Source organism: Gouania willdenowi, unplaced genomic scaffold, assembly GCF_900634775.1.
Source record: "Gouania willdenowi unplaced genomic scaffold, fGouWil2.1 scaffold_360_arrow_ctg1, whole genome shotgun sequence".
Taxonomy (NCBI): Eukaryota; Metazoa; Chordata; class Actinopteri; order Blenniiformes; family Gobiesocidae; genus Gouania; species Gouania willdenowi.
The window spans coordinates 31,772-46,688 of NW_021145123.1; the positions used below are offsets into that span (position 1 = coordinate 31,772).

The 14,917-nt window shown below is 38.7% G+C and overlaps 1 protein-coding gene across 1 annotated transcript in view; it reads left to right on the forward strand.

Annotated features, from left to right (window-relative positions):
• The first annotated feature begins 283 nt into the window (after positions 1-283).
• Positions 284-14,917, forward strand: part of LOC114459853 (NACHT, LRR and PYD domains-containing protein 12-like) — a 41,675-nt gene continuing 27,041 nt past the window's right edge. The window contains exons 1-6 of the mRNA XM_028442005.1: positions 284-340; positions 427-549; positions 5,678-5,732; positions 5,924-6,131; positions 6,331-8,137; positions 8,215-8,388. Of these exons, the coding sequence (XP_028297806.1) occupies positions 288-340; positions 427-549; positions 5,678-5,732; positions 5,924-6,131; positions 6,331-8,137; positions 8,215-8,388 (2,420 nt within the window). The 5' untranslated portion in view covers positions 284-287. The remainder of the gene's footprint in view (positions 341-426; positions 550-5,677; positions 5,733-5,923; positions 6,132-6,330; positions 8,138-8,214; positions 8,389-14,917) is intronic.

Sequence of the window (14,917 nt, forward strand, 5' to 3'; positions counted from 1 at the left end):
GTGTTAGTGTAATAATAATAATAATAATAATAATAATAATAATAATAATAATAAATTTTCTAATAATATAAACAAAGATAACAGCAAATGACAACATTTAAAGTGTTGCTAAGCAACAGAGGCAATAATCATAATAACCAGAATCATAAACAATGACAACAAGGGAGATTGTGAGATAAAAATAATCAAATGAATGGTTGTAAATGTACCAATATGAGCTTGTGTGAGGTTTAGTGGATAGTAAAGGATGTGGTTGGTGTGTGTGTGTGTGTAGGTGTGTCTCTGCTATGGATCAGGACACGGTGAAGGAACAACATGAGATCCAGACTAAAGATCAGAGGTGAGACCACGTCAGAGCTCAGCACTCACACCTCTGTACATCAGTGTTACACTGTGTGTGTGTGTGTGTGTGTGTGTGTGTTCAAGGTCCAGGAAGCAGCTCACACCTGGACCTGGACCTGAACCTGGACCCAGCTGTGTGTCCTTTAGAAGTGACTGGTCCATGGACAGACCCATTTTCTTCAAAGGAGGTCCATCTACTGACCCACAGTGAGTCCACATAAAGAAGGTTGCTGGTTGTCTTCCTGATGGTCCAGGGGCCTCATTTATTGATCCGTTCATAGAACTGGTTCTAAATACGTTCAGACCAATGAAATGTAGAATGTGCACCAGTACAAAAAGAATCAGTATTTATGAAGCGTGTGGACAGAGGTCGTACACACAGCAGTGTTGATTCATCTCTCAGTCCATGTGGACTAAAGTGTCAATCACTTTTCTTTGTTTTCACACTAAATACACTCACCAACTATTTCCTCAGTCACTAGTTATTATTATTAATAATTATACATTATTATAATTAGTTCACCACCTGATAAACACTAAACTTTTACAGCACATTTTTCAAACACTAACACACTTTAGGACCAATGCTTGTTAACAATATAAAATAAACTGTATTAATCTCTGATCAATGAATGGATCATATACTGTGTGGTAAACAGAGGAGATAAACACGTATATTTATATAAACATATTATTACTGATGGTTTAAACACATGGAGACTGTGATCATCTCAATAAAAAGTACAGGATACTTTACAGTTTTTTATTGATAACAATCATTGGTGGAAAGTAAAGTCACATGATCTAAACTCTAACATATGTCCATCTGTCCAAAGCACAAATGTTGTTAATTACTGTAAATGACTGATTTAGTCTTTATTACATCATATACAATCATTTAGAACCATCAAAGATCTTATTTTATAATCAAACCTGACATAAATCATTCAAAGTTAAAGATCAGATGTATTTAATGTAATGCTCTTTGTTGTTAGTATTGTGTAGTTCAGTGTGTGTTTCCATGGTAACACTATGTGTTAGTGTTGTGGTTCAATGAGCTTCTGTTGAGACGTGTATGAAGTGTTTAGTTGATGATGAGATTAACTGTTGATCTGAGATTATGATGGACATGTGTTAGAGTTTAGATCATGTGACTTCACTTTCCACCAATGATTGTTAGCAATAAGACACGCCTCCAGTTAACCATATATGGGAGCAGCATCACTTTAAGAATGAGTGAACAGAGTTTTTTCAGTGAATTCTGACACGACCAAAGCTATAAATGTGTGTGTGTGTATGTGTGTGTGTGTGTGTGTGTGTGTGTGTGTGTGTGTGTGTGTGTGTGTGTGTGTGAGCAGCTTCAGGTTGGACTGGTTCTACATATTTTATCCAGTGAAGTAATGAGGGTGTGTTAGAGTCTCAGCATGTGACCAAACAAGCAGTAAAAACTACTCATGTTGGTGGTTAAAGTTACCAACAAATGGTTTATCAGGTTATCAGTATAGCTGTGCTTAAAAACAAGGTACTTTACATTATGTTATGAATGAAAAAATATAATAGTTTTGGTAACACTTTAGATTAGGGAACACCTATTAACCATTAATTAGTTGCTTATTAGCATTAGTAACATATTGGTTCTTAATTAGTCATATTAAGTACTTATTTAGTACATATAATGCCTTATTCTTATTAATGCCTTATTATACACTTAATGGCAGTCTCACAGTCCAAACATGGTAGCATGTTGAGATCATAATTCATATACAACAACTTCCTTACTTACTACTAATAAGTAATAATTCTGAGTTTATTGAGGGAAAACTCTTAGTTAATGGCTTACTGGTTGTATATTAAGGCCATGCAGAATAAGGCATTAATAAGTATTTAATAATGACTAATTAAGAGTCAGTATGTTTAGTAATTGGAATGCTAATAAGCAACTATTTAATGGTTAGTAGGTGTTCCCTAAACTAAAGTTTTACCATTTGATTTAATTCAAGATCTTAATTTAATATAAATTACTATAAAATTAGAAAACAACAAAAGTGTACAACAATTATTACAACGTTGCTGAAAACTGAACATAGTGGGTACCATCGCTCCGTAGGGGAGCTAAACTACAACGTTGGGGGTCCCTACGCTCAACAGCACTGGAGAAAACCCTACAAAATATTTTAAACAGAATTTTACAAATACTACTGTAAGGTTTTTTTCTGTCCTTTCTATTCAGATCATTGAATTCAACAGATCTGAGGACAGATTACAACAATAATACATTTTCTCTGTGTGGTTTATTCTTAGAGTTAGGGTTAGATTAGAGTTAAATCATATGTAATGTATGAGACTTGTGAGTGTTTGATGAATAGTTTGTTGAACTCAGCACTAAACATTAAATTCAAATGAAGATAGGTAGCAGCGGTGCTGTTGGATGCTGTTGGATGTCACGTTCAACACTGCAGACGCTCCAGGTGCAGGTGATCAGTGATGGAGGTGTAGAACTGATCACCTCCTGATAATGTGATAGTGTTGATGGGTTTAGTTCCTCCTGCTCTGCTCTGTGACTGATCAGCCTTTCTGGGAGCCAATGACCTCAGGTTGGATAGGGGGGTCATTAGCCCCAGCTTCAGTACGTAACCGTATCCCTCTATGACCCATAGAGATGTTGTAATAAATCATCAGAGGTTGATCAATCATTTCTAATCATTGTAACACTCACCAATGGAGGCTCAGACAGCAGCTGGATGTGCACTGGGATGGCTTTAGTGCACGTTGTCTGTCGCTCCAACATTTACAATCACAGCATTAATCAGTCACTATATTTTGGGGGAGGAGCCACAGATCAGCTCCATCTTTAGACGTTCTCCTGCAGAGAGCACGGCTCTCCAAATCCTCCAATAGTTGACGATAAGCCATGTCAGCACATTCCAAGTGTTCTTTTCAGCTTGTCCTGCTAACGCTGTGTTTATAACCTGTTACACCATTTACTCACACCATGTACTATATTATTATATTAATAACTTTTATTAATTAGAACAAACAGAACACATGAGGTTTGACATTGATGAACACTCAGACTCTGTGTTCTATCTGTAGTTTCACTGTATGGAACCATTATTGTAACAAAACTATGTGTGTGTGTGTGTGTGTGTGTAATACAATCTGTGTGTAGAATTAGGATTTATAAACATAGTTGTCTGTGTGTAATTCATTCTGTGTGTCTGTAATCATATCTGTATGTGTGTGTCATCAAACCAGGACATTCTATTGGCTGTCTCTGTACATGTGACTTTTAGAACACATTTGGAAAATAGCCAACTTTTAACTTGTAACTCCTGTAATACCACTAGAAACCAGCAGTTGTCACTGGTACCAAGTGACTGACCCTCCAATTGGAGGCATATATTATATACCGATGTCATATAACATATAATATAACTTATAACATATCACTTATTAATAAAATGCATTTATAACCAAACCACCTCAAACAACACAGAAGAAGAGGAAGTCAAAGACAGAACAAACACATACGACACCAATCCATGTACTGTTTGTTCTTTGGTTATTTATTTAGTGTAGGAAGAGGACCAGAGTTAAACACTGATTTCCCACATCTTTAAAACGTTAAAGAGAAGGTTAAACTCACTCATGGTTCACATTGATTCATGTCGTTGTTTGTTCCTACATGTAACACTATTTTAGTAACAGTTGGTGGCAGCGTGGGTAACATTTGGTAAGTTTGTCTCAGATAGTGTGAACTGTAGCACCTGGAATACAGTGTGTGATGACATTAAATAATCTGGTGTTCCTAGTTATTGAATCACCAATAATGAGTGACTAGGAATGTGTGTGAACCTGTTACACTGACCAGGAACGTCTGATGGTGAGAGGGTCACTGATGGCTGCTGGGGACCCTCTGTCGTCGGGGTCGGCCGGTGTGGAAGCGGTGTTTGTTGATGGCTGTAGGGCTGTACGTGGAACCAGAGTGTCTCTGTACTGCTGCTCTGAGAAGTTTTAGACAGGCTATGGAGGATTTGGACTGATGGGAATTCAGTCCCTGTAGTGGTGGAGACGTTTTCCTGGTGGTTGTTTCAGTCGCTCAATTGGACTGAGTTTGTCTCCATTTTCGTATGAGAGGGCTTCAAAACGATAATGGAGAGTAAGCAGAGGAGGGACAATATAAATAAATAATTTCATAGTATTTTCCACCTTTAATGTGACCTAGAACCTGTACAATGCAATTGAAAAACAAACTGAAACGTTTCAGGGAGATGAAATAAAAATTAAAAAAAAACTGAGAGAATGAGGTTGTTAAAGTGTGCACACCCTCTTATACAGACCCTTTATAAAAAAAAAAATTGAATATCATGGAAAAGTTGTTTAATTTCCATAATTTCATTCAAAAAGTTAAACTTTCATAGATTATAGATTCAGGGTTCACAGTTTAAACAATTTCAAGTATTTATTTGTTTATTTTTATTCCAATGAAATGCTAAGAGCCCACACATGTCAGCCTAGAGCATCTTGCTTGGCTGCACAGTGACACACATGGTAGTTTGGACATGTCCTTCACCTACCTCCTGACCATCTAACGAAAGCTATTCTCCAGTTTGACCCAAGGGCAGCAGGTTGGAGACAACCAGGAGGCAAGCCCCGCCCACAATGGGTCAATATCATAGCAGGTGATCTCAGACAACACAGACTTGTTGTGGAGGATGTAGATCTGCTGGTACGGGACCACCAGCTTTAGAAGAAATTGGTTCACCTGGACCGCCCTCACCGCAGGAGCCTTAGTTAATTAGTTTTGTATGTGTCTGGTGTTTTCATAATTATTTATTATTTTTGTATTTATATTGTGTTTTAAATGTTTGTCCTATTTAGTGTGGTGTGTTAAAAGCCAGAATGAAAAGTGGCTCATTGAGAGTGGTAAGCACCCCCAATAAAAAAAAAAAAATCAATTTTGATGGACTATGTTTGTTATTTGAAGTGGTGTTGATGTAAATCTCAGCAAACAGTGGAAGATGAAAGAGAAAAGGCTTTGTAGGAATGGTCTCCAGTGTGTAGGTGAGTCTTAGACAGTGTGTGATCTTCAGATTTATGAAGGACTGAAGCCAAATAAAGCCTCAGTCCAACAGACTTGTTCTCCTGTTCAGTGGAAACATGCTGAGATGTTCCACACGTGAGCTGAGCTCCAAAGGCTGCTCCACACTCACTGCACTGTGGCTCTGCAGGACATCACCCACTGTTACTGATGTTCACATGATGTTAGCAGAGCTTCCTGTGCTTTCCTCCAGCTGCTCCTCAGCATGTCTGAGTGTCTGTGTCTTCTCCACAGCAGCTTGGAGGGTGTGGATGGTTCCTCTGGAGCTGAGCCTGACTCCATCTTTATGGTGTGTACGTCTACAAAGACACTAAACCTGTGTCAGCCTGTGATCAAACCACTGTACACACACACACACACACACACACACACACACACACACACACACACACACACACACACACACACACACACACACACACACACACAGATGATTGGAGCAGGCCTTCACTCATCACCTTTAATGTGTTTGTGTTCCAGCTGCTGGAGGACAACATCATCAGCTTTGTTAAGGCTGAACTCAAACACATGCAGAAGATTGTGGATGGAGATGATCCAGAGTGCTCAGAGAGTCAGATGGAGGGTGAAGATGAGGAGCAGAGGAGGAGCAGGGAGGCCTTTCTGAACATCACACTGTATTTCCTGAAGAGGATGAAGCAGGAGGAGTTGGCTGAGCGTCTGCAGAGCAGTAAGAGCATGTGAACATCTTCACTGTGAGGAACATCACATGAAGAACACAAAGCTGGCTTTTCTTTTTCAAAGCATGATTCAATCAGTTACATTTAATCCGAGGAACCATCCAGACTGAGAACATCACACACTTTGATCTCCAATGTTCAAACCTGCTCTGACTTCTCCACTCTAACATTAAGTTTGTCTTCATTCAGGAACAAAGGCTCATCCATACCAACGTGAGCTGAAGTACAAGTTGAAGAAGAAATTCCAGTGTGTGTCTGAGGGCGTGGCTAAAGCAGGAAGTCCAACCCTCCTGAAGGAGATCTTCACAGAGCTCTACATCACAGAGGGAGGGGGTGGAGAGGTCAACCAGGAACATGAGGTCATACAGATAGAAACAGCATCCAGGAGATCAGACACAGCAGAAAGAGCCATCACACTTGAAGAGCTCTTTAAAGCCCCTCCTGGAAGACCTCGACCAATCAGGACAGTGATGACAAAGGGTGTGGCTGGTATTGGGAAAACACTCTTAACACACAAGTTCACTGTAGACTGGGCTGAAGACAAAGCCCAGCAGGAGGTCCACTACACATTCCCACTGACCTTCAGAGAGCTGAACGTGCTGAGAGGGAGGAGCTTCAGCTTGGTGGGGCTTGTTGATCACTTCTTCTCTGGAAGCAAAGAAGCAGGAATCTGCAGCTTCCAGGACTTCCTGGTTTTGTTCATCTTGGATGGTCTGGATGAGTGTCGGCTCCCTCTGGACTTCCTCAGCACTCAGACCCTGACTGATGTCTCAGAGTCCACCTCAGTGGAGGTTCTGCTGATAAACCTCATCAGAGGAGAACTGCTTCCATCAGCCCTCCTCTGGATAACCACACGGCCTGCAGCAGCCAATCAGATCCCTCCTGAATTTGTGGACATGGTGACAGAAGTCAGAGGGTTCACTGACCTTCAGAAGGAGGAGTACTTCAGGAGGAGGTCCACAGATAAAGAGCAGGTCAGCAGGATCATTTCCCACATCAGGACGTGTCGTAGCCTCCACATCATGTGCCACATCCCAGTCTTCTGCTGGATCACTGCTACAGTTCTGGAGGACATGTTGAAGAGCAGAGAGGAGGGAGAGCTGCCCAGGACTCTGACTCAGATCTACAGCCACTATGTGGTCCTTCAGAACAAAGTCAAGATGGTGAAGTTTGATGGAGGAGCTGCCACAGATCCACACTGGAGTCCACAGAGCAGGGAGATGATGGAGTCTCTGGGAAAACTGGCTTTTGAGCAGCTGCAGAAAGGAAAGCTGATCTTCTATGAGAGTGACCTGACAGAGAGTGGCATGGACCTCAGAGCAGCCTCAGTGTGCTCAGGAGTGTTCACACAGGTCTTCAGAGAGGAGAGCAGCCTGTACCAGGACAAGGTGTTCACCTTCATCCACCTGAGCCTTCAGGAGTTTCTGGCTGCTCTTCATGTCCATCAGACCTTCATCAGCTCTAAAGTCAACCTGCTGGAACATAAACCACGGAAGAAGAAGAGCTTCAAGATGTCTACATTTCAAAAACCAACTCTGAACCTTCTCCACCAGAGTGCTGTGGACGAGGCCTTTCAGAGTCCAAACGGACACTTGGACTTGTTCCTCCGCTTTTTGCTGGGTCTTTCACTGCCGACCAATCAGAGGCTCCTACAAGGCCTGCTGACACAAACAGGAAGTGACTCACAGACCAATCAGAGAACAGTTAAATACATCAAGGAGAAGCTGAGTGAGAGTTTGTCCACAGAGAGAAGCATCAACCTGTTCCACTGTCTGAATGAAGTGAATGATCACTCTCTGCTGGAGCAGATCCAAGAGTCCATGAGATCAGGACATCTCTCCACAGAGAAACTGTCTCCTGCTCAGTGGTCAGCTCTGGTCTTCATCTTACTGTCATCACAAGAACATCTGGATGTCTTTGACCTGAAGAGATTCTCTCCTTCAGAGGAAGCTTTTCTGAAGCTGCTCCCAGTGGTCAAAGCCTCCAAGAAAGCTGAGTATGTGATTTTAGAAGAACATGTCTTTAATTCTCTCACAGACAAACATCTGTAAGGTTTCTCTGATTCTTCATCAGGTTGAGTTCCTGTGGTCTCTCAGAGAGAAGCTGTGCAGCTCTGTCCTCAGTCCTCAGCTCTCAGTCCTCCAGTGTGAAACATCTGGACCTGAGTAACAACCATCTGCAGGATTCAGGAGTGAAGCTGCTGTGTGAAGGACTGAAGAGTCCTCACTGTAAACTGGACTATCTCAGGTCGGTGAATCACATGTTCCATCAACATTGTCCTGTTCCTCGTCTCCTCACTTGTTTCCTGAGTTGTGGATGTTTTTCTGAATCCAGTCTGTCAGGTTGTGTCATCACAGAGGTGGGCGGGGCTTCTCTAGCAGCAACTTTGAGCTCCAACTCCTCCAGTGTGAGAGAGCTGGACCTGAGCTACAACCATCCAGGAGACTCAGCAGTGAAGCTGCTCTCTCAGAGACTGAACACTCTGAGGTGAGACACATCACAGCAGCTCACCACATGTTCACATCAATCCCCATCACACGTGTGACAGAGAGCTGTATCAGAGGAATGTGATGAAGGTGTGAGAGGTGGGACACTAAAGGAGGAGGACTGGGACAGGTTAGAGGGATGAAGGACAGATATAAGAAGGTAGTGATGAGTGAGGAGAGGCTGATGGAGAACTATGAGTAGCTTATTAAGTAATGAGAGAGAAGATCAGAGGAGATGGAACCATTCAGTGAGGATTGTGTTCATACAAAAATATAAATATATCTCGTGAAATTATATTTTAATTATTGCTCTGACACAAGTTATCAAGTCAAAAAATTAGGGATGAACTGAAATGTAAATTACTGGCTGAAGCCTGAAATAAATTTTTGCATTTCCAGCTCTGAATGTTACTAACCACCAAAATTAAAACATTGTAATTGTATAAATTAATACCAATGTTTCAAATAATCAATCAATTAAAGGTAGGGTAGGGGATTTTTTCCAGATACACTTTTTAAGTTTTTGGTTGAAATTTTCTTAATGTTCTGAGGAATTAAGATCTTATGAGCTCTGAAAAAGGAACAAAGAAAATCCATCATCTATAGCAGCTGTAAACCTGTAAAAACTTTGACCAATGAAAAAAGACGGTTAGTTTTTTTTATTAACCAATCATTTCTCTCTGTCTCCCTGCTCGTTCTCCACCCCTCACGTCCACGAGCCCACACTCAAAGTGCGTCACTGGTGACTGACTTAAAACAGAGTTTTTAGTCACGTTTTTTTAACATACAGTATATAATGATAAAGTTTGGTGTTTACTTACTGCTGAATGAGACGACGTAGTTTCTACACAATACAAACAATGAGCTTAGATCCACTTCTGCAGCAGCTGTGCTAATGCATGTGAGTGAGACGGAGCACAGAGGGGAGGGGGGTAAGCTACATTCAAAATCATGCTAGCTTTCAAAAATCACCTACCCTGCCTTTAAAATATGAAAATATTTATTTACCACAGACATTCCAACAATGTATAATATAAAATAAAATAATGAAATATTTAACTTGACCCACTCATACAATTATTAAAACCGAAATATGTATGTTTTTAAAACATTTTAAATCTATTTCAAACTGTAGACTTATGTTACAAATATCATTGTTTAACAATTGTTAAAGTTTTCGAGCTAACTCTCGTGTTCAGTACCTGAGACTTCATACAGAGAGACATAGTCAGAGGTTTTGCTGAATCAATCAATCAATTTATTAGAGATGAACAGAAAATGAATCAACAAGTCATAACAAGTCAATAGAAGAACAGACACTCATCTAAAACACAGCTGTGGTCCTCAGGGTCTGCTCACTCCCTGGATCCCAAACATAGATTTATCAGTGTTTTTATATAGTTAGAAATCACATGATCAGCTCCTTGTAATTAGTTAAAGATGTCATTTACTGGTGATTTAAAGCAATACAAATTATGTTTAAGATTTATTGATTTATTCATTATTATTGATCATTTAGGGGTCTATGGTGTCTGTTTATGTGATTTATTTAGGTGTATAGAACATGAGTTGTTTAACATATATTAAGATTAATTGTAAAATATAAATATTCTTATTTGTTATTGATTTAGACTTTGGGCATTTTGGGTCAAACTGACATTTTAGTGTTAATCTGATTGTCTTGTTTATATCTGATTTCTCTCTTCATTTACGTACATACTGCAGTTGTGTTGTTTTTAGATTTAGATTAAGTTGATATCAGATGTTCTGAAACTGTTTGTCCTTGTCCTGAAAATGACAGCTAACAAGTTGATCTGGATATATTTTATGAATAGATTTATTGAGTATAAAGATATATAATTGTAGTATTACACACAAAAAGAAACCATGAATAATAATCTATTCTAACATTTCCTCTCTTCACACTGTTTAACACATGTTTTAATATGTTATATTAACGTTTTTTTTAGAAATTATAATATCAGGTTACTTAAAGGGATAGTTCGCCTATTTAAGACATGACATTGTATGCAATCCTCACCAGCACTATAGTGCATACACATTGTCTCAGTCAGTGGTCACCTCCCTGGTCTGAGTTCAGGCCGTTTGAAGTTGGTCAATAAAGTAGTCCCGGTTAGTTTCCGGGGCCACAAAACTGTGCGTTTTTAATAGAAAAAAAGATATGCGTTTGAAAGCTTGATTCATTTACATCACAAAACCGCCCATAAAAAAATTTCATACCTCCAGTTTTAATCGGCACTATTTTCTCTTCCGTTTCCATCAATCCGCGCTGACGTCAACGTCAGCGCGCATGTTCCGATAATAGGGTTTACACACTCTAATAGCAACGACGGAAGACCGAAGCAAGAGAAAGTAAAACGTACGTACATTAACAATGGTACGAACTTGTAAATTCCCAGGTTGTGACCACAAAAATGTGCCGGGATCACCGTTCAGCTTCCATCGTTTTCCAGTTTCTGATATAACTATGAGACAGCTTTGGCTGGTTGCCATCGGCGGAGTCAGACATGTTGTCCGCGAGTCGTGCTATCAACAGCTGATGGGATTAGGCGCACCGATGACGTTGACGGCAGCGCGGATTGATGGAAACAGAAGAGAAAATAGTGCCGATTAAAACTGGAGGTATGAATTTTTTTTATGGGCGGTTTTGTGATGTAAATGAATCAAGCTTTCAAACGCATATCTTTTTTTCTATTAAAAACGCACAGTTTTGTGGCCCCGGAAACTAACCGGGACTACTTTCTTGACCAACTTCAAATGGCCAGAACTCGGACTAGGGAGGTGACCACTGAGTGAGACAATGTGTATGCACTATAGTGCTGGTGAGGATTGCATACAACGTCATGTCTTAAATAGGCGAACTATCCCTTTAAAGTAAGCTTGTTAATTTATTTTAACGTTATTTTTGCTTTAATTTATTTTAAAGTTATATTCCTATTTTGTTTACCATTGTTAGAGTGGGCCAAAAACTTTTATTTAACTTTATTACATTTTTTTGGATTTATTGTTAGAATGTGTTTTAATATAAGAAAAAAGTTATAAGTAGAACAAAACAGAATACAAACATGATTTGTGTTTAAATTGAATATACACAGTAAACGTGAAATTAACCACTTATATTTATCTGTACAAACAATAACTGAATACATGCTCATCAAAATCAATCTTATAAAACATCTCATGATTACAAAAGGTGATTATTATCAAAATTATTCAATACAGATTTTATAATTTCTTTATTACATACAACCACATAGTGTGGTGAGTCTATGATTGCTATGTAGTGTGTGTGTATTTTATTTTAATATCACTTCTCTTTCCATGTGAATGTGAAAACCCACAGCAGGAACCTTAACTGATTGATTGATTGATTCTTATTTCTTAGTGAGGAAAAATACATTCACGGTCCTGCCTGCCCACAGCGACCAATCAGGAAATGACTTTCAGAAATTAATATCAATCTTTATCAAATTTATATGGAAGCTTTTGAAGCACAAACGGCAAAAACACGTGATCACCCTCTAATATAAACTGTGTAGAAATAATCTATCAATATAATATAGAAACTTTTGTTGAATAAAAATCAATTGAAGCACAGTGATATTGCTTACTCATTTAAATTACAATCATATGAATCCATATTAGTTAATTAATGTTATTCTATCAGCTGTTCTATTTCCTAACTGAGCAGGTGATTTGTTTCAGATTATTTTAATTTATATTTAAAGTAATTTATCATTGCCCTCTCTTGTAACTTATTATATTTATTAAAAAATAAATAAATCATAATTAAAGTGAAAAATAGACTAAATCAAATACTTATCCAATGGTTTCTGTTCTCAGCTGGTGATGTCTGTATCCTGTGAACAAGAAACTACAACATTTATATACATTTCAAAGGTTGATTATGATTTTTTTTTTAAATATTTCAAGTAATAATTTCTATCTAATTCTATCCATCTCTACTAATATTTATATAGATTACAAGGGAACAGATTTGTGATTGTATTTATGTCTTTATTATCTCTCTAAAGAGTCCTAGTTAAATCTATAGACCACGTACCATGTACAGTTCAGCCCCCCCACCTTTGATTAGACGTTTTAGGTGGTGAGGTTGTTTTTATAACCTCAGGTGATCAGCCACTGTTCTGCATTCTGGGCCAGGGTCTCTACAGTATATATGATTCCTCAATATATGAAATAATGTTATCCATGTCTGTTATTAAGATCATTTGTTTATTAACCTTTTAACTAAAAAATATGACTTTTATTCAAGCTACAACTGTAAAGTGTTGGGGAGTTTTCCAAAAAAATAAAGTCAATCAACTCTATTCATCAAATGGTAGAAAACAGTATGAAATCTGTAATTATGATATCCAAAAGTTATTCTAATTGTAAATTCAAAAATATCAATGTATGACCAACAAGAAAAAGTTTTTAGTAATTCCTTAAATAGAAAGATCCTAACCCATCTTAAATTAAAACTATTTAAAGAATTAAACAATAACTGGTATGTGTGTATGTATGTGTGTATATGTGTATGTATGTGTGTATGTATATACAGTATGTGTGCAAACAGCTATCCTTCTATCACATGATCACTCACTCAAAGACACGCCCTGGTACATTTTTCACTCACAACACGTTTCTCTCAGACATACATAAAGTGTCATCATCCATCAATCAATCACTCTATGACACGCCCACTAGCACACTCACACTCACAACACGTTTCTCCCATACATACAGCATGACATTATCCTTATTCATTCACCCACACATACATACAGTGTGGCCCTACATGGGGTCATGGGGTCAGACTGGAATTAAAACGGGGTTTAAACGTCTAGTAATTGGTTAAAAAGTAGATAAAAATCATTAAGATTTTATTTTAAAAGTTTTTTGAATTATTGTTTTTCAAATACACATTACAAATACAAATACAGTAAATATCAAATAACTGTATCCTGTACTTTAACTTTCTTAAATAAATAAATCTAGTTCAAATAAAATATAGTATATAAATATCGAATCCTGGCTACTCTGTATCTGTAACACACTTTAATAAACATGATCAAAAACTAATTGTAGAAAAAAAAATGTCTCTGGAGTCGCTGTACATTTGTGATATTAAAATGGGGTCACGACCTAAAAAAGGTTGGGAACTTCTGGGTTAATGTGAAGACAAAATAAAGCTTATATAATAATACTAGTATAGTTTCCGGGTGAAAAAAGTGTACATATTGAATATTACAGGAGGGGCCCAACAAGATGGTTTGTACCCAGGGCCCAAAATGTGGTGCTACGCCCCTGGTGCACACTCACAACCAGGGTCTGTAACGCACAGACATCATCAGTTCTCAGATGAATATATGCACTATTAGCTAAACTTCACACTAACACTATAACAATGCAGTAGATTAGATCAGCTGACATGAACCTGAGTCACTGCACCATCTATGTTTACGTCACGTGACTCCAAAATCCTTTTATGCACACCACAAGGAAATAATCTGACTATTTAAACGTTATTTAACAACTCTCCACATCCATTACACACAGAACACGCAATCATAATAACACACTCCATCTCCATCACCACCACCTTGTAAAAATACTGTAGTGTGACGTTAAACTGTATGAATAGATATGAAAGTGTACGGTGGCACCATGCTCTTACTTTGAGCTGCAGGGAGGGTTGCCATGGTTACAGGTGTCCAAATGTGGAGGTGTGCTCTGTGGGCGAGGAGATAAAGTCTCTCATGAGGGACGAATGTCCAGGGAGTTCAGAATCTGTGTGTGGGCGTGCATCAGAGAAAGGTGTGTGAGTCTTTTCTGGGTCATGGTGCTGCGTACCCATGTCTTCAAAAGTCAACGTGAAGCTGTGTTGATTAGGTCTAAAAATAATTACATTCAAATACAAAATACACGTATTAGCCTACGTGTGTCAAAATCATTTCCCTAAATATTCATAAGGAATTTATAGATTGCGCTAAATGTTTTTCATAGGTTACATTTAAACGCCTACATTCTGGCCAATAGGGGGTGCTGCAACACCCCCAGCACCCCTACTTCCAATGGCCCTGCTGAATTAAGTCAGTTTTCTTCATAAAAACTCCATCGTGTTCCCAGCATATGGTTGGTGTTTAGTCTGGAGATGCTGCTGGAGATGGGAGGGCTTTATGGCGCTGTTAGCTAGCAGCTAGCCACATAAAAAGCACTGGGCTAACGGAGGGTCCTGTGAAGTGCAGGTGAAGTCCATCCCAACG